Below are 20,723 nucleotides of genomic sequence, written 5' to 3'. Positions count from 1 at the left end.
TTTCTCAAATTTTTGTACTGATGACTATTTCAAAGTATGCAGGGGTTCCCAGTCTGAGGGGCTGAGAATACATGACAATGGAAAGAAAAAATATGTCACAAAATTAATTTTTCCCATATTAGTAATCCAAGTTTTGCTTTTATTAAGGCCCCTGTTCAAATAAGGAGGTAAAATCTGTCTTTGTTGTGTCAATGAGGTGTGCTAAAAACTACATATATACACATAATATGTCCCTCTGGTGGAGTAGAAATATAAAGTTGCCCAGCTTAAAACGGAAAAAACCCCAAATTCTACTTGAGTACCGTGTTAAATTTTTTATCACGCTAGTCGTCATTTTTGCTTTGTTTTGAAGGGGAATTCCGGAAGTGTTGCGTTTCTATTCTCGCTAGCTTTATATTAGCGAGAGAGAGGGCGGTGTAAGTGCAGGTTTCAGACCGGTTTGTAGCCGATACCGAGTAGGACGCCGGGGTTGTGAACCCCTCATATCTGTTTGATAAAGAAGAACACCGGATTGTCACGTTCACCAACCGGGACGACGAATTAAACCACTGACCGGGTAAATATCCGTATCAGTCGTGTGTGTCGAGTTGCCACTTAGTTGCTAGTTGTCGTCGGCTAAAGCTAACTACCGCCGTTAGCTTACTCGCCGCCGCTAACGACCATCAGTGAAATTTAACCAACTCCATGTCTAAACTGCCATAAACATTTCCAACACTGAGAATAACGTCGTTCTTTTTCTAGATACAAGCTGAAGAACTTCAAAGGACGAAACAGGGGACATTTTGTTCAACTTTGAGCTGTCAGTTGCGGTAAGGGAGGTCGGGGGAGAAGATTTCCAGCCGTGGGGAACCCCAAGCGGCCCGGTTCCACATCAGCGACCGAAGCCAGGGAGCGGGGGAGCCGCGAAGTCGGGGAGCGGCGTGTCGGCCGGCGGATCTTTTATCACGTTTTAACCTGCGCAAGGAGCAGTAATCACTGGGTGCCGGGTCATCCGGACAGAGACCTCATGAATGGAAATCGGAACAACAGGTGGGAGCCCCGGACTAACGGCCATGCTTACGGTGCTAATTTGTCGTACAGGTGCTGCACTTGAGTTATTTGCAGACAGTGTGCAGGCTAGTTAGACCCCCATGACTGAACATTTAGGGGGCTGCAAGTGTGTAATCTAAGTCGTCAACACTGTGGTTTGAATGCGTTGCCAGGCTGGCCTGGGGTCAATTTGAAAACTCTGTTCAAATTCCCATCTCAAGATCCAGCAGGCATAATACACGGGGTTGATTGTTCAGCGGTGTTTTACCGGTCATTTGTGCGCCTCTCTCTCTCTCTCTCTCTCTTTCTGTGTGTGTGTGTGTGTGTGTGTGTGTGTGTGTGTGTGTGTTCTAAACTAGTCTCACGGGTTACTTGTGCTGTCTACGTCATGCTTTGTCGGCTGTCAGAGGCAGGTGGTGATCACGTCAGGTGTGCCTGAAGTCAGAGAGGCTGGTTCGCTTTCAGGGGTGTGTGTGTGCGTGCGCGCGCGCGTGTGTGGCTGCCTTTCACACCAGCTGCTGCTATAGTTACCCTAGCTATTGAATAATATTCAGTTAGCTGCTGCCTGTGATAATTACAAATCAATTGAGCATGGCAGGACATTAGTCAATTTACTTTGTTGCCAAGGGGCACAATTTGTGAGTCACAGCTCATATATTATTGATGTTGTTGGGGCAGTGATGGACTGGGAAGGGGGAAAAAAAAGTGCTAAACTGGTTCATTAAAACCAACCCATTCGTTCTCCACCCACTTTCATCTTATGAGCTGGACAGAGCAAAGCTTTATCAGAAAGTAATGTAATTTTAGAAATTTTAAAGCAGTGCCTGACATTGATTAACAGACTTGTGTGTATTTAATTCGAAACGTATCTGATTTATCAGCAGTTGTCAACACAGTTGCACACAGCTGCCTGTACTCAGATCTGTGTAACACGGCTGTTCTTGAAAGTTGGACTGCAGCTCTTAGTTTTTTTCTGTATCAAATAGTTTGTCAGTTCTGCTTTCAATAAATTGGATAGATTGTTTTGTATGTAAAACATCCAAAATAGAGCTGCAACGATTAATCGATTAGTTGTCAAGTACTAAATTAATCAACTATTTTGATAATCAGTGAATTGGCTTGAGCAATTTTTCCAAAAAAAAGTCAAAATTCTCTCATTCCGGCTGCTGAAATGTGAATATTTTTTGGTTTCTTCTAAACTGAATGTCTTTGATTCGTGGACAAAACAAGCCATTTGAGGATGTCATCTTGGGCTTTTTTTAAGAACTGAAAACTTTTTTATAAACCATATTCTGACCTTTTATAGACCAATTGACTAATTGATTGAGAAAATAATCAACAAAATAATCTATTTTTTATTTTTTATCTTTTTTTTCTTGAGCTCAAAGGCGATGTCTTCATATAGCTTTTCAGAAACCCAAAGATACTCATTTAGTAATAATATAAAGCAGCAAATCCTCACATTTGAGCGGATGGAACCAGTGAATGTTTCTTTGGCATTTTTGGCTGATAAATGACAACATGAATCGTCATGTCCTCCTTATTTCCTCACTGATTCAACTGCTAATGTGAGTATTCCTGACAGGCACATTTAGGGCAGCGTAATGTAACTCCAGCCATACTTTACATGGGTGTGAAGCTGGACAACTGAACAGCATGGGACTGGATTAAATAATTTTTCTTGTTAGGGGATTTAGAACTGATCCACCAGGAAAAAACTGTTTTGACAGGTCAGTCTTCCCCTCGTTGAGGCTGAAATTATAGGACACTGTGTGAACGTGATGATAATGAGACGTTGGAGCAGTCTGTACTTGTTTATTGATTTGAGAGTGAGAAGTGAAAAAAAGGCTATGCTTCATGGAGTTGTTCCTGAAAAGTCTGCTGTCTGAACCACACAGACCGGCCTCGGATTTGTCTTGAAACTCATCTTTCTGACATCTTCCTCCCCGTGTTTTGCATTCTCCCATGTTTTGTGTTATGTTCAACAAATTTCCATTATCAAGTAATCTGTCCATTCATCAACTAATCCACACATGAATGTTTAATGCCTGAAGCCTGCACGGTAGAGGGGGTTAAAACAAATTTTCACAGTTTTAGTCCTCTGCATTAGTGTAGTGATGTCAGGATTGTACATTACATCAGTGGAGTATGTCACGTTAAGTGTGTGGGTTGAATGTCAGCTCTGTGTGGGCTGATACTGGTTGTATGGTGCATTTGTACGATGAAGCAGCCTGATAAGTGCTCATTAATCTCTCCATTGTCGCTCATTCTACAGTGAGCGTTTGTGTTTTTGGGTCGGCCCTGGTGCAGGAGCTGCTGTCTGCTGCTTACTGTTTAAGATGTTTGCCATAATTCTTAAAAGAAATCTACTGTTCGATTCCTTTTTGTTGTCGCTTTTTCATTTGAAAAAGTTAAAGAAATAGAAATTAAAGATGTTGAAAGTGTGGACCAGTTTTGACCTCCCATCAGTGGAGAGCTGGTGAAAACAGATGGATTCCACCCAGTACTCTAGACAGACCATACACTGGAAACAACAACAGTAATAGTAATAATAACTGTTATTATAATAATGCATTGCAGAGTAAAGTAATCAACAAATACAGGAAACACAGCATTTGCAGTGCCATCAAAGTATTATTATCTAATAATACAAAACAAATGAAGGATTCGTACAAGGTCTTGAACATGCATCATTTTAACCGTTATGTTTTCAAGGTTATGAATATGCTTGAATTTGAATACACCCTTGGAAAATTGCATACTCTGGTAATAATCTGGTGTTTCACGAACACAATCACTCATGTAAACCAAAACTCTTTTAATATTTGAAATGAACGGATTCCTTCGTCCTATTTATTTATTTTAATTAGCAAGCATTAACAAAGGATCAAAACATGCAATCAAAGTTAATGTGAACAGCTGCTGAAATAAAACGTGACAATATTCTTTGATTGCTGTAAATTTTGTAAACTTTATTTTTCGCAACTGCAATTATAGTAACAATTTGGATGTGATTATAAAGGCTTTGAGAGAGTCTGGTCCCTTGAAAGTGTTTGAAAAGAGCTAAGATTTCACTCTTAAATAGCTGTAGTGACTATACAAAAAAAGTAAAATAGAGTTTGAAGACTTTATTTCAAGTAGTCCGTGTTTTAGTCGCTTCAAGATGAATGAGACAGATCTGTGTGCACCTGCTTTTCCTCCTCCTGTGAGCATGCCTTTAGTTGCCATGGAGAAACTGTAGCGACTTGGGTGCCGTCACCATGGGAACGGCACAGGGGAGGAAGCGACCTGGGGACGCATCAGCAGAAAGTGCGGTCTCTCTCTGTGAGGGATGACTCCTTGCGGCTGGTTCAGGGTCAGCCCTCGACCCTGACGGGAGCTGCTGCTGCAAACTGGAACAGTTTTAAGACTTTCCAGCTGCTCCATTCAAGGCCACGGTCATCATTGCGTCCTTTGTTCAGTAGCTCATTTTTTTTCTGTCTCTGTGGATCTGTGCAGACTTCTTGCCATGCAGGCTATTGTGCGTATCTGTGTGGATCCTCTGACTCACATTTGTGGAAATTGTGTGGTTGTGTGATGTAAGTTGTTTTTTTTTTTAAACACTGAGTACTTTCCAGTTTGGCATTTCCGAAAATTGGTGTCAAGCTCGCGTAGTGTGTCACCCGCCTACTTCTCTTCCCGTCTGGCAAAGGCCATGTCAGTCAGAAGAAACCTGAACGCTGAGCTGGTCTTCATTCAAAATGTCACCAAACTCTGTAACCTTTTTATACGGTCATTATCAGATTGATGTGGGAAAAATGGCGTCGGCCCGTTTGTTTCAGTTTTGTCAGTTTGATGTGAGGCAATCTTTAACGTCCTTGACCGTCTTCAGTCCCAGCACCCATCAGCTGCTCTTTCCTCCTTATTAACCACTTCCTTCCTCCAGTTTGTCAGCCTCACAGAGCTCTCAGCTTCTTTGAAGGGGCAGATCACTTTTACTGGGTTGGGATTTTGTTTTAGTGTTCTGGGACTTTCAGTTTAAATAAGTGTAGAGGATGGATAGGTTTGTTTATACTGGATCTTGGATTTTGTAGGATTATTTGACATGCTACCTATTGCAGATTAGTAAGTGTGCGCTGAAAGTGTTGCTCAGGGGAAAATGCACCAAAATCCAGGGATTAATTGCACTGAAAAACATAAACTGCTGCTCTTATTATGTCTGGCCTTTTTAACTGATAAATGCTCTGCTACGTTCACCAGCTAGTTGCTAACTTTGTCTCTTTGCTGTTTGGTGCTGGTCAGAGAGTACACATTGAGTTTTTAGAGTTTTATTGATAAAAATAGCATCTTAAAGTATTTAAAACTATACTCTTAAATTATCAAGATGGAAACTTTAATGTACAAGCATATTTAATATTCAATTATCATAACAAGAATGCCAAGTGTGACAAACTTTTTTTTTTTTACTGTACTTTTATTTTACAAACTATTTAATTATTATTTTTGGCATGTGTTTTTGTAGGAGCCGTTGGAGCCCAAGCCCTTTTCTCGTTGCCACGGCGACCTGGCTATGGCACCATTGGGAAGCCAATCAAGCTTCTGGCCAACTGCTTCCAGGTGGAAATACCCAAGATCGACGTCTATCTGTATGAGGTGGACATCAAGCCTGATAAATGCCCTCGCCGGGTCAACAGGTAACAGAAAAGACTGAAACTGGATCAGGTCTTGAGCTGGTCTACACAAGCATACTGTAATCAGGGGACATGGACCAGTTTGCTCGGTGTAGACCAGTTTGACTGTGACTCTATAAGAGATACTTAATCTCATTTTATGTCAAAAATATCTTCAGGCGAAGCCTAAATTCATGCTGTATGTTGATTGTGGTGATGCGTGTTTCAGGGAGGTGGTGGACTCCATGGTTCAGCATTTCAAGGTGACCATCTTTGGCGACTGTCTGCCAGTTTACGATGGAAAGAGAAGCCTCTACACTGCTAACCCTCTTCCTGTCGCCACTGGTGGGGTACGACTCTACACTGAAGTTTGGATGCTGGTGTTTCGTGTAGTCTGGAGCAACAAAAATCACAGGTTAGCTTTCAGTAGACCACAGTAACCCTTGTTTTCCTCTTCAGGTCGACCTGGATGTCACCTTGCCAGGTGACGGTGGGAAGGACCGCCCATTTAAAGTCACCATTAAGTTTGTGTCGTTGGTCAGCTGGCACATGCTGCACGAAGTCTTGACGGGACGCGCTGTGTCTGAGCCGGTGGACCTGGAGAAACCGATCAGCACCAACCCCGTTCACGCCGTGGACGTCGTCCTTCGACACCTGCCCTCCATGAAGTGAGTTTTCTCCCATCTGCACGGATTTGTTTTCCATGTGGAAACCTTTTTAGAGAAACATTTTAAACTAAAGTAAAGAAATTCACAGCTATGTCAGACTTAAAATCTTAAAAAATAATATTGAAATATCAGTGTGGCTAAATATTTGAGATATTTTCTAGTTTGTGAGATTTAAAGTTTGAAATTTTGTGGCTCAAATCATGAGTATTGCCTCAAAGTAATTAAGGCTGATGATCACTGTATATGCTTCAGTTTGCCTTTAGCATGTGACGGGTATCAGTGACAATGACAGTAAGGTGAAGATGATAAGAGCTACAATCTAAATAGGATTGAATTAAACATGAGAAGAGTATTTTTTGTTGATTAGCTCTGATTATGAAGTATGATCCAAGGATACTTCTATTACATCCTAGAGCTACTGTATAGCTCCCTTAATTTATTATGAAGTATTTCAACAGGTACAGGTGCAGTTTGCACGCTACAACACTACAGGTGGATAAACTTAGTATGCAAGGTGGCCCAAGTGCAATTTGACTACGACACTGAGATATGGATTAATAACATCTTTTATGTAATCTACCTCAAGAAATGCCATTTGGTGAATCCATTAACCAAAATAGCTTTTAGTAACATGAACGAAAACCTTTTTAGCCTCCTGAGGTTTCAGACCAGTGACTCAGGCTGCGCTTGTGTTGCACCCAGTGAACCACACAGGGAATGCAGCTCCCAGCCGGGGTAGAGTTTTATTTTTGTGCTCTACTAACCTTTGTGTCACCTTTGTGAACCCCTCCGTCCTCACCAGGTACACGCCCGTCGGACGATCCTTCTTCTCCTCCCCAGAGGGCTACGACCACCCGCTAGGTGGAGGAAGAGAGGTTTGGTTTGGCTTCCATCAGTCAGTACGGCCAGCTATGTGGAAAATGATGCTCAACATTGATGGTGAGTGAACACTGTGAAACCAGGGACAAAGGAATAGTTTGACCTTTTGGGAAATGCACTCATCTCCTTTATTGTGTTAGTGTGTGCTGTAAACATATGGCTGCAGCCGGTTATCTTATCTCGTCTTAGCATAAAGACTGGAAACGGGGTGAAACGGCGTGCCTGGCTTATATAGACTAACATTGCCTAACACCAAAACTTGTTCGATTTTTGTACAGATTTAACAAAGGAGGCTAATTGGTGAGCTGTTAGGCAGATTTTGTTCCCTCTGGACTGTAGCTTCATATTTACTGAACAGATAAAAGGGTTGTATTGATCTTCCAACTCCCAGCAAGAAGTCAAAAGGCCTGGGTTTCTGCAAACTTAAGATCTTATTTTGTTGATCAGGTTTGAACTGATTTATACTTCTAAGGTATCTGAAAAGTTATACATTTTGCTACAAATGTAATGCATTTATCTTGACGTCAAGGAGTGATCTGCTCTACATAAACCTTCATCTGCCTCCCCCTGTGTTATTGACCATGTCCCATATTGTTTCAGTGTCAGCCACAGCTTTTTATAAAGCCCAGCCAGTCATCCAGTTCATGTGTGAGGTTCTGGACATTCACAACATCGACGAGCAGCCCCGCCCTCTCGCTGACTCCCACAGGGTCAAGTTCACTAAAGAGATCAAAGGTATGTCACCAAGGAAAGGTGGTGCTTTGTTTTCCTGGCGTTACCCTGTATGGCTTTGTATGGTGTTGTTTGGGGAGCTACTGAAGCTTTTTAAAGTTGGACTAGTCTATTCAGTCTGCTGTGTATGTTTTGACAGTTTTGTTTGATGCATAAAGGAGGTACAGATTAAAAAGCTGAACCTTGGTGCTGGAGGAATTTAAGCCTTTTCAGTAGTTCCACTCTATGAATAAAAACTTCAATCACTTAAATGTTGCTGATGCTTCTTTTCATCAATGGCTCCACCATCTTCACAGGTCTTAAAGTGGAAGTGACACACTGTGGAACCATGCGTAGGAAGTACAGAGTGTGTAATGTAACACGACGCCCTGCCAGCCTCCAGACGTATGTTTCTACAACCCACTCCAGTAGCTGTTAACCTGCAATGAAAGCTGTCGTTGGCTCGCATTAACATGAGATTCCTGTTGCCTTCAAATTCACAGATTTCCGTTGCAGCTTGAGAATGGTCAGACGGTTGAGCGCACAGTGGCGCAGTACTTCAGGGAGAAGTACAACCTGCAGCTGAAGTACCCCCACCTGCCGTGTCTGCAGGTGGGCCAGGAACAGAAACACACCTACCTGCCCCTGGAGGTAAGAACTGAGACAGTCTGCAAATTTTACTGTAAAACTCATTTTCCGTTTCACACAACCGAAGCGCATTTATTCTCTTAGTCGTAATCCAAGAATATTAAAATCTAATCACTACCATAAAACATAACCTCATTTTTGTGTCCTGCCTGCTGCTTGATAATGAGCCTCAATGTGTTTAAAGGTTAGCTGGGTTCCAGCCTTCTGAATCAAAGTCCACATCTCTGATGTGTTCAACTAATTCAGTGGCTCTCAAACTTTTTTTGTCATGGCCCCCATCAGAAGCTGAAAAATGTTCATGTGGCCCACCCATAATCCCCTTACAATGATGCAAGTAATAGAATAGGATCCAAGTTGAATGTCAGCATGACCTTTAGCATCAGAAAACTCTTATTTGTTTATTTTCCTGACACAAATCATATTAATTCAACTTAGTTTCACTCCATGTAACAGGGATGTCTTCTTCCTCAATAGCTCACTACATTAATCAAAAACAGTGATGGAAAAATGGCAGTAAGCGTGGTTGATGTACAAGTTGAAGTCCACGTACAGGTCTCCAAACAGCATATTTCTTTCATCAATGTGAATAATGATAACTTTACGACTTGCTACTACAGCTTCTCTGTCAACTGTAAGTGGATACATCACTTGCTCCTGATTGGTTGGGACAAATCAAAACACCCCCACCCACCCAACAAGAAATCATCTTACATGAACACAGCGTCAGGCTGAGTGAATGAATGAAAATGATAACACAGTCTGATTACTGGGCTGGATTAAGAGCTGGATTAACCTGAGCTGCCGTTTTTAGGTCTGCAACATCGTAGCTGGACAGCGCTGCATTAAAAAACTAACAGATAACCAGACGTCGACCATGATCAAAGCAACGGCCCGCTCTGCGCCAGACAGACAGGAGGAGATCAGCAGGCTGGTGAGCATCCTGTCTACCAGACATAAAACCTGAAAGACGCTTAGTTTTCCCCCCCCTGTTATATAAAAGCATTGTTCTCTCCTCTCAGGTGAGGAGTGCAAATTACGAGGCCGACCCGTTCGTCCAGGAGTTTCAGTTCCGCGTGCGAGATGAGATGGCACAGGTGACGGGCCGCGTCCTGCCGGCCCCCATGCTGCAGTATGGCGGCAGGGTGAGCTCTGAACAATTTATGGTACCTTCCCTTTAAATCACGCTTCATTATGCATGTGCGTTTGTCAACGTGTCTGTGTGTGTGTGTATGTTTGAGACAGCAGGACTTCCTTTAGTTTGTCAGAAAAGCTGCACTGTTGGGCTAATTATGACTCTTGACATTTAATGGAGAAAAAACTCATAGTGATCAGCGATGTGTATTGTGGAAAATTTAAAGTTCTGAGTTAAACACATTTATGTGGGGAAACCCTGTGTTACAACTAATAGTTTATCTTCTCACATTTTAATGTGCTGAAACTGTTCTCCCTGATTGCATCTTGTTTATCTCTCACATCTTTTCTCTCTTTTTGTCAGCACTTAACTTTGGAATTTGCTTTAGATTCATGCTGTATTACACATGCATTCTGTTCTAAGAGCTCGTACATAGAATCAGTCTTAATTGGAAAGAAACCTCTGTTTTGCATGTCTGCCATTAAAAATGTTTTGATGCCATACATTCTTAAATGCATGACCCAATCAGAAGCAAGCACAGTTAAAACTTCAAAATGTATTTGGCTGATCGTGGCATTAGAGACAATCAATCAATGAATCTCATTAAATAATCATTATCCTTTGATCTTGAGATCCCCACTGGCTGCTTGAACCCTTTAAATCTTTGAATCCATACTTTTGTCTGTGTCCTTGTACTGTATGTGTCTGTGTGACTGCCAGCCCCAGCAGATCAACCCTGCACTGTCGTTGCAGAACCGCACGGTGGCCACACCCAGCCACGGGGTGTGGGACATGAGGGGGAAGCAGTTTCACACCGGAGTGGAGATCAAGATGTGGGCCATCGCCTGCTTCGCCACCCAGAGGCAGTGCAGAGAGGAGATCCTTAAGTGAGTTCACCACAATGACTGTTAATACTCAGTTGAGTTTAGTTTGAGTGGTAATAATACACACTTCAGCATGTGAGATTAAAAAAAGATATGAAGAAAATCTCACATTTAAAGAAACTGATCAAATGTATTTATATTAATAGAAAACATGGTGTTTATTTAGAGAATAGAGTAGTCTTGCAGATGTATTTTGAGTAATTATACATTTGTGTGACAGTTAATTTTATGAATATATATCCATATCCATCATAATCCAAATCCAGATCACAGTAAACCAGTGCTCTTTTTCATGAAAATGATCAGTCTGGTCATCCATTTTTTTTTCTCCACGCTTAGGAGCTTCACTGACCAGCTGCGTAAAATCTCAAAGGATGCTGGGATGCCGATCCAAGGCCAGCCATGCTTCTGTAAATACGCCCAGGGTGCTGACAGCGTGGAGCCCATGTTCAGACACCTGAAGAACACCTACGGTGGGCTGCAGCTCATCATCGTGATCCTGCCGGGGAAAACACCTGTCTACGGTACAAAAATAAGGATTTCTGAACAAAATCCAATGTTTGAAATGATAACAGCACAAGAGTAAATCGACCAAACCCCTGACCTCTAGGCTACTGCTGCCTTTTAGAAAGACAAACCTAAAGCAGCCTCACTTCAGGCATGTGAAGTTTGTGAGGCTCTTACAGTAAGCAGCGAATGATGAGTTACAGGAATATCCAATCTTTGACCCGCAGCTGAGGTGAAGCGGGTGGGAGACACTCTCCTCGGCATGGCCACTCAGTGTGTGCAGGTGAAGAACGTAGTGAAGACGTCCCCTCAGACCCTCTCAAACCTCTGCCTCAAGATCAACGTCAAACTGGGAGGAATCAACAACATCCTGGTTCCACACCAACGGTAAAATGAACACAGCAAATACAGATAAAAAGAGAGCCTCTGGGTTCTTGTCGTGCGGCTTATTTAAAGTACTGGTATTTGACAGCTGCGCACGCCGTTTCCTGATCCCACCGTGATCTCTGTTCCTGTTTGTTGGTTGTCACAAATATTGTGACGCTTCATGACAGATTGTTCTTATCCGTGCAGACCCTCTGTGTTCCAGCAGCCTGTCATCTTCCTCGGGGCTGATGTCACTCATCCTCCAGCGGGAGATGGGAAAAAGCCATCTATTGCAGCGGTGAGACTTCGCTGCAGAAAGAAGCTACTTGGGCAACAATCTTGTATTTTCTCTTCACTCGCACTGCTTGTATAGATCTGTGTCTGTCAGACTTTTAGCGACCACTAAAGTGCGACTGCACATTGGTGATGTGACCCTGCTTTTAGCACTATTGTAGCACAAAGCCACGCATATAGAAAACCTAGTGTGATGTTTAAAAGGGTGGCTGTAGCCTTTTCCTTACTGATATATCTGCTAAACACAGGCAGCTTCCTGTGTAATTTTATGGCTTATTCTGAATGTTTATAAGATGTAATGTAGTTGTATTTATTGTATTACTTACACACATTTGCAGAAAAACACAGACAGATAGTTCCTTAAATGCTCTTCAATTGCAATGCTTTTACATGTAATTGCTGACCCCTCTGATCGATGTTGTGCCTGTGCAGGTGGTGGGCAGCATGGACGCCCACCCCAGCAGGTACTGTGCTACAGTGCGGGTCCAGAGGCCCAGACAGGAGGTCATCCAGGACTTGGCTTCCATGGTGCGAGAGCTCCTCATCCAGTTCTACAAATCGACCCGCTACAAGCCAACCAGGATCATCTTCTACAGAGACGGAGTGTCCGAGGGACAGTTCAGACAGGTGGAACAACTTGTTTCTTCCCTTTTTTTTGGCTGAAATCGTACATGTTTTGTTTGACATTTGGTAAATAAATCACACCTCTTTAAAAAAGCAAATGTCCTGTAATGTCCAGCTTGACGATAATTTATGGAGGGAGCACATAATCTTAAATTGCATGTTGCCTTAATGCTGGTAAAATTAGTCTAGTAGATGTAGACTCTTCAATCTGTCCGCCAGTTTTATAAAACACATGCATGCTAATTTGTTTACTCAGTAAGTCTAACTCCATCTTTCTGTGTAGGTGTTGTACTACGAGCTGCTGGCGATCAGGGAGGCTTGCATCAGTCTTGAGAAGGATTACCAGCCGGGGATCACTTACATCGTCGTACAGAAACGCCACCACACACGTCTCTTCTGCGCAGATCGTAACGAGCGGGTGAGTAACGCAAAGGAGTTCTGTTTGTAGACAGTATTAATGGTACTCTTGTAACTATTATGGCTGCCTGCGCTCTCCATCTGTTTGATTGGTTCACTGCTCAGGCCTGTAAAGGGGTTTTTCAGGCAGCTTGACCCCTCTCTTAAACGAGTTTGTTAAATTACATCTCCCTCTCAGGTTGGACGAAGTGGGAACATTCCTGCCGGCACCACAGTGGACACAGACATCACCCACCCCTACGAGTTTGACTTTTACCTCTGCAGTCACGCTGGAATCCAGGCAAGCTTCATACGAATCACTGAAAACCTTTAACACACCGAATAGCATGGTGCAGTACTTACTGTATATCTGAGACACAGAATATTTTACCTACCTCAAACACACTTGAGCAGCTCCAGCTTCTCCATTTCTCTCAAACAACCAGCTCTCCCCGGCTTCACCCAATTTTATCTGCTGATCGTTTGTCCTCTCTCCATGGAGCCGCTTTCTCTGGGGTGCCATTAACTCGGCTTTCCTCCCTCCAGGGTACGAGCCGGCCTTCCCACTACCACGTTCTGTGGGACGACAACTGTTTCACCGGCGATGAGTTCCAGCTCCTCACCTACCAGCTGTGCCACACCTACGTCCGCTGCACGCGCTCCGTCTCCATCCCAGCGCCGGCCTACTACGCCCACCTGGTGGCCTTCCGAGCCCGCTACCACCTGGTCGACAAAGAGCACGACAGGTGGGGAGAAACTCCTAAATTAAGATTAAATTCGATTTGCTGTAATGTCAGAGAACAAAACAGCCTTTTTGTACGTAAATACAATTTAGGGGTACTTGTACTGAACTTGACGTGAGTTTTTCCCTTGTTAGGCATTTCAGAAATGCCTTTTCTCTTAACTATATCTATTTAAGAGCAATAGTTACTTCTCAAGATAAGATTTTACGCATGATCAGGTTCTAAAATACAGATTAAACAAAAAAAGTATATGAAGCAGTTTAGAATTAGCTCCATCTTGAACTACTGCAACATTAAAGTACCTCTTACATATTATTACGTCAATAATAATCATCCATAATATAAAAGAACGACACTGATAGTAGCCACTCGCTGCATTATGAGCAGGGCAATGCAGGGTAATGTGCGTTTCCATCCACGGCCATTATGCAAATATTAGAAGTTATCTGCTGGTGGCGCTAATTCTCCACTCAGGCGCCGTTAAAGCATGAAGTACACAGGGGGGGCGCACAAGACAACGTCATTAAAAGAGTGGCAGTAAAACCTCAAATGGTGGAAATAGTGATGGAAGTAATGACAATGTTCACAGCTGTTTTTATACAAGTGAATAGAAACAATTATGAAAATGATTGCATTCAGGCAATTATGTAATGTTTGTAACATGATGCCTAATTATGAGTATTTTTGCTATTTTAAGTACATTTTGATGCGAATACATCTGCACTCTTACTTGAACTGTTATGTTGCTTCTGGTGTTCAAGTAAATGGTTTCTGAAATACTTCCTCCACCACTGTCCTCACCATCGCCTCTTTCTTGTCTTGTCCTCCTGACAGTGCGGAGGGCAGCCACGTCTCAGGGCAGAGTAACGGCAGGGACCCCCAGGCGCTGGCCAAGGCCGTTCAGATCCACCACGACACACTGAGGACCATGTACTTCGCCTGAACGCCCCCCCTCCACTTCCCTCCATCTTCCCCAGCCCCTCAGCCAGTCTTAGTGTCCCACTTCCACCCAGCCGCCTTGTGCGGCCCGCAGACTGGCGTAGCTTTGGCCACCAGACCTCGATGACGAGGGCCGCAGGCCGTGTGAGGACGTAATAAGCCAGAGAGGAGTCACAGCCACATTATGCAAATTGAAACCAGCCAATCGTTTCTGTGCTCCCGCTCATGCGTCTCCTTCTCACCTACATCTCTGCTGTATTTAAATCCCGTTGGACTGTGTCTCCTTTAGAGCTCGCAAGTCATGTCCTTGCCTTCCAGTTTTTGACAGCAGCTCAACGTTTTAGCTTGCTGTTATTTCTTTCGTGTGTTTTTAAAGAATGGCGGAGCAGCAGGGAATACAAAAACTGAAGATTTATTTGGTGCATGGGCGGGCATGAAGCAGAACCAGTGAGGACCTGACTTGCTCCGTAGCATCATGTTGAGCTGCTGGTTTATATTGTAGACGGTTTTTACATGTTTATTTGTTGTTGTTTTTTTTTTTTGTTTTTTTTTAAGCTTCTCTAGATACAATACTGTATGTGTTATCTCTCTGTCGAGCAAATGCGTGATTGCCATGGCAACACGTTAGCAGAGTACGCTCGTAAACGGCGTGCCGCCGTGTTGGTTACTCTCCTGTCTCCCTTTAAGCCAGTGGTTCCTCACAGTCATTGAGAAGCGTAAATCTGCACTCTACCAACACAGACACTGAATGAAATCTTTTTTTTTTTGTTAAACAAAGCCACGTACAGCCATCGATGAGTTAGCGTGTATCGCTTGAAGCCTTACTGCGAGGCAGGTCGCATAGAGAGGACAGGTAGAATACAATGCCATGGCCACAAAATGGACAATTTTAAAATTCTTTCACTTACAGTTCAGCTTGGTACAAAGTGTAATACCAAACGTTTCTTGCGTGTTTTATTCCTCTTGCTGTTTATGACGTGTTGTTTTTCTTTTTAACTTGAATTAGCGTTCGTTTTCAGCAATAGAGCAGACAGTTTTAGTCTTCTGACGACCACAAACCTTTTGACTTTTCCCACTTTTTACATGAGGAACTGACCAATTTAGTTGTCAAGAACTCCTTCAGTGCAATAAGGTGTTGACGCAGAGCGAGCAGGTGCGGCAGTGAATGTTTTCGATGAGTATTGGTGCGCTAAAATTGTTGGGGGGCGAGTTTTGGCAAGTGACAATGAGCTTGGATTCAGGAATGTACAGTATTTGACATTCTTATGAAGAAGTAGGACTGATGCCGCAGACGTGAGCATCAGTCGTGGTGTCTGATGGTGTTTGGAGAGATTAAATAAGTGCCTGATTCGGTTAGAGGGTGAACTGTTGGTTGGATGGAAGGTTTTTAATCGTATGTTGGTTCGGGTGCCTCTGTTAAGGAATTTAGTGACGGTCTCAGAATCCCAGCGAACCTTAGAAACACTGCACTGCCCGACGTGTGGCGGGACGAGCATGGCGCGCCAAGTTTGTGTGACTATTTTTAATGTTTCGGTTCCTCGCGATCAGGAAGTAATTACTTCCATATCATCTTAACCTGCTTCGTTTCCCAGCGATCACAAAAATATTGTGTGATCAGAGTGAGACGTCATGCGAAGGTTTCATCATTACGCAAAAAACAAAGCTAACATTGGTTATGAAGCGTGACAAACTGTTTTCTCCACGTAGCACAAAATAGTTGTTCAGTTTTCTCAAGAAAACATTTATAAGAATAAAAGAAAACATTTATGAGAATAAAAGCTCCATAATCTCAACATGCACTCGGTAGCCGCTTTTATTAGATACACCTGGAAAACCATAAAGTCTGCTTTTATGATGCCTATAATATTCGCCGTGTGTTGACACTGTCATATAGATGTTGATTAAACATGTCTCAGCATTGAGGTCATAAAATTAAAGTTACGTAAAGATAGTTGTCGTGCTGCTGCGTTAGGTTGTGCAGGCGTACCTAATAAAGTGGCCACTGAGTGTAGTTTTCTGCACTTAAACGATCAGCTCTTCCAGCTTTTTTTGCATGATAATTAGTTACGTCATGATATAAATTATCAGTCTTTGCTGCTCTGGCCGGACTTCTGACAGATGCAGTTACTCTCGCCAGGTGAAGGCGGACACCGTCGGCTCCGACCACCTGCTGACGTCCTGTCAGTAATCGCTGTTTGCTCTCCTCCAGTTCAACACTTCACATCCACATTTCAAACTCTTCATCGCCTACAGTATATTTGTTGCATTTGTTTTCCGAAGTCTGGGTTGGGTATCTTTGAAACTGGTTTCAGTACTTGAAATGCAGCCCAGTTCTAAGTAGGGCTGCAACTAATTTAATTTAAGTTTAAATTTAAGTCCAACCAACAGTCTAAAACCCAAAGATATACAGATTACTATCATGTATGACAAAGAAGAGCAAATTCTCACGTTTGAGTAGCTGAAAATGTTTTTTTCCTTGTAAATGTACTAATAGATTAACCAATTATCAGAATCCTTGTTAATTATTTTTCTGTCGATCGACTCATAGTTGCAGCTCTTGTTCAGCGACGTGCTTTTCCTAAAAATACTTTCTGCTCTGGAGAAAACGGTATGTCTCATGCAGACAGATTTTCTGCTACATTTGGACGCACTGGTGGCTCATCAATCTCAAATTAGAACCAAATAATTATCAATATCGTCACGTGAAAGGACACTTTCATGCCTCTGATCGCCGCCAGATATCTGATCTGAAGCTCGGCCCTTGAGGGGGCTGCATCATGGTCTCGCAGTATAGTTTAACACAGACGAAGCTTTCAGGCTTCGTCACTTGGACCAAACCCAAACGTGCCTGGTCGGGGTGAGGGCGGAGGACTTGGAGAGGGGGGGGGGTTCAGCTCTCGACTCTCACAGCCTTACAGCAACGTGCTGATGGGTAGCCGCATGTCACCAGAACCAAACTGAAGCTGCTATAAGAAAACACATTTATTTAAGATTTCATCAGATACATAAAGGCTATATATTAATACAGAGAGAAGAGGAAACAGCATTTTCCTGCACTTAAAAAGACGCGTGTTTGAGGCTTGTTATCAGAACAGATTGTCCCCCTCTGTGTTTGTTGTCACGTTGAAGCTGTTTCTTAATGTCAGACATTACCAGCATTTGATTTTACTTGAAGAAAATTAGCCGTGGGCATGTTTAACATTGTTGGCTAGTGCTCTGCTTGTTATTGAAAGTCTATATGGAGCCTTATTCCACTCGTCGCGCCACGTACAGTAACTCGACCTCTGGAGCCTGTAGTGCTGGACATCAGATGCCTTTTTCCTCGAAAACAAAAGCATTTTTAAGTCTGAATTGAGATATATTTATATGTAGAGATATTAATGTAATGCACACACCACTTATTTTTTCTAACAAAGTCCTATTTGAAGCAGAAGTGTGATAGCTGTAGTGAAATATGGCGTTTAATAACCGCAGTGGTCTGTGATCATTTTTCCAAATTTGATAATGCAATAGGTTTACTTGTGTGAAAAAACCGATGCGTTCGCTGCTTTGAGCTGCTCCGTGGAGACCGCCGGGGGTTGTTTTGTCATGTAAGTGATCCGATGAACCGTCAGCCCTCCTCTGCAAAGACCTGTGAAGACCTCCTGCTACTGTTATCATCTCAAAAGCCCATCAAAGAAGTGAAAGACTCTGACTTTGATGGGGTTTATTTCTCAATGCATGTGCTGCAAACTGCATCAAAGACCTTTTTTTTTAAATGTAAATTCACAAGAGGAGGAGGGTTGAAAGTTCATCCTCGGACCGATTTGTCCGTGAACAGACTGTGCCTTTCCTGATGGTGCTGAAAATACAAACAAGTAAATCAAAGGAAATCTTAACTTTCAGAAAGGGCGCGAGGCCCAAGTCTACATTGATAAGTATATATTGATACATGACAATACTGTAAGGTGTGTTTGTTTGTGTGTGTGTGTATGTATTTGTGTGTGTGTGGATACCTCTGACATATGCCAAGAACACAAAAATATGCAGAACTGATCAGTGTGGAGCTGACCGGACCAAAAGGCCTGTGGGGACCGGTTTAGTGGACGGGCACTCGCAAGCACAACCCAAAACATTTCTGCAGAATAAACGGCGAGGGGAACGCTCATGACCGCGTAGGTAGCGAGTAGCTCTGTGTAGACATTATGTAGCATTATTTATTTAACTTTATTTCTCTGGGGACGTGACGCCTCCCTTCCCTCACTGTACGCATGTCACTATCTGACACCTTTATGATTTTAGCTTCTGTCTTCTAATGTGAATTTTAGACGTTTACAGACTCGGGGTAGTTCTTCGGTTGAGTCGTTCCTCCACGAGTGCCCGTTCCTCATGTTAAGGGATTCCCCACAATAATAGATTTTTAAACCTCTGTGGTTGGCTGCATATCACGCTCAAAAAGAAAAATAATGTTTGGGTTTCACAGTATATTAATGTGCTTTTTTTTTGTTTTTTGTTTTTCTTTGCCTGATTTTTAAATGGTGTCACTTTTAGAAATAAAACTGTACATCAAGACCTTTATTTGTCTTAACACTCATCTGATCCTGGTCCTAAGTTGAGCCTTTTTATTTGGTTGTCATATTTAATTTTGTTTTTTTTTTTTTTTTTGAATAAATACTCTATGTATGAAACGTGTTTGTTCTTGGTGTTTGGACGACATCAGCAGGATGTTTAATCAGGCTGAAACCCGCACTCGTAAGAGGAAATAGAAAGCTTTAAAAGGCAGTTAAACACGCTCGTGGCTCATGACGTTTCCGCAGGTGTGAAGGAGCTCGTGCTGTTTGCACTTCGCGCAATCATAAAATGAATTTCATGTAATGTCAAATCAGCCGTTCGTGCCTCGATGTGTTTATGCGTCAATATGATCGTCCATAACAAGTGTGTGTTAATCTCATTAGAATACATTGGATTGTTATTTGCAGTGAAGATGCCACAGCAGCCCTACAACCTAACATCAGTTACACCTTGATTTAGTTTCTTTTTAATAGGTATTGTTGTTTTTAACACAAATAATTTAACTGCTTCCTGTGTAGGACAGTCTGTACGGATGATACCTCCTCCCTAAAGATGATCCTTTATTGATTCAGGTGTTACAGCAGCACAAGGGCGGAAATAAGTACAGATCAATTTGAATTTCACATCTGATTTTGTGACATTTTTATTTTGAAGGTCAACAAGGTAGACAATCTTCTGAGACGGACATATGTCAGCACTCAGTTTTTGTCATCTACGGATGGAAGGTCAGACCACCACTTTGCTCCAGACTGAAGTAACTTTGCAAATGTTTGCTGAACGTCAGAGGATGAATATTTGGTTTAAGACCAAATACCTGCAGAGCGAATGACATTCACATCAGCCACAGCTGTACTTTGTGCTAATTAGCAATTGTTGCGCACTGAGCTTTGATGGTGAACAAGTAAACGTCACACCTGCTCAACATCACCATGTTAGCATGCTGATGTTAGCATTTAGCTCAATGCACCACTGTTATGAATCATACAGATCTGCTAGCATAGCTGTAGACTCTCAAATAGAACTCTTTAAGTTGCAGTAGAAAAAAATTGCAAATAATTAAAAGTATGCAAATTATTATTACCAAGTTAAATAGGCCTGTGATAAATTAGTAGGGGCCCACAAATTTAGAGTTACACAGAACTGTGTATCATAATATGATTCTACTTAAAGGCAATACCCTATAATTAAAAATAAAAGTGGATAAGTGACTGGTTGTATGAATGTTTGAGGTGAATTTGAGCCAAAAACCACAGCACCAGTAAAATAATGTCTTCTAAAATCAGAGCCAGATGTGCTGCACTCTGCTGGCTCGTTACCTGCTGGACACCTGATTAGATTCGTTTAAGTTTCTCTAAATTGTCGGTGCACACAGTAAACTAATAAGTGCACTGCTGAACCAACACGCCCGTCTGTACACAGCTCAGTGTGCGACAGGACACTATAAGGGGATGTTATCTGTATGTACATGCACTCCGCCTGCATCGGAGCGCCACCTTCATTATTATTGACAGGAAATGGCCAGAGGGCGGTTATCAGTCACTTCCTGTTTGAAGTCCCCACAGAGAAGACAGAGACACACTTTATAACTTTATAACTGTGTGTTTACACTTCTGCCTGTGCTCATAACTCCATATTAGCTTGGCAGTGTGCAGCCGCCACTTCCTGCTTAGGTAGCCTAACATCCCCAGGTTTTTAATTGCTTT

The 20,723-nt window shown here is 42.6% G+C and overlaps 1 protein-coding gene across 2 annotated transcripts; it reads left to right on the top strand.

Annotated features, from left to right (window-relative positions):
- The first annotated feature begins 421 nt into the window (after positions 1 to 421).
- Positions 422 to 19,024, top strand: ago3b (argonaute RISC catalytic component 3b). 2 transcript variants are annotated; one of them, XM_041954813.1, is made up of 20 exons: positions 422 to 556; positions 742 to 1,029; positions 5,531 to 5,702; positions 5,908 to 6,028; positions 6,138 to 6,346; positions 7,149 to 7,285; positions 7,826 to 7,960; positions 8,254 to 8,341; positions 8,440 to 8,587; positions 9,396 to 9,515; positions 9,604 to 9,726; positions 10,470 to 10,603; positions 10,940 to 11,124; positions 11,335 to 11,494; positions 11,681 to 11,771; positions 12,200 to 12,394; positions 12,675 to 12,809; positions 12,987 to 13,088; positions 13,334 to 13,533; positions 14,365 to 19,024. In XM_041954813.1, the coding sequence occupies exons 2-20, from the start codon at positions 1,011 to 1,013 to the stop codon at positions 14,471 to 14,473; spliced, it is 2,583 nt and encodes an 860-aa protein (XP_041810747.1). In that variant the 5' UTR covers positions 422 to 556; positions 742 to 1,010; the 3' UTR covers positions 14,474 to 19,024. The 2 variants fall into 2 exon arrangements, with proteins under 2 accessions (XP_041810747.1, XP_041810746.1); XM_041954812.1 differs by having other exon boundaries at positions 9,604 to 9,747.
- Positions 19,025 to 20,723: the final 1,699 nt, after the last annotated feature.

Source organism: Chelmon rostratus, chromosome 16, assembly GCF_017976325.1.
Source record: "Chelmon rostratus isolate fCheRos1 chromosome 16, fCheRos1.pri, whole genome shotgun sequence".
NCBI lineage: Eukaryota > Metazoa > Chordata > Actinopteri > Chaetodontiformes > Chaetodontidae > Chelmon > Chelmon rostratus.
Note: the sequence above shows the minus strand (reverse complement) of the source record. Positions and strands in the feature narration are given on the sequence as shown.

Coding starts and splice junctions, on each gene's coding strand:
- ago3b (XM_041954812.1), top strand. Junction 5,703..5,907: donor TGCCCTCGCCGGGTCAACAG/GTAACAGAAAAG, acceptor TGCGTGTTTCAG/GGAGGTGGTGGACTCCATGG. Junction 11,125..11,334: donor GGGGAAAACACCTGTCTACG/GTACAAAAATAA, acceptor TTTGACCCGCAG/CTGAGGTGAAGCGGGTGGGA.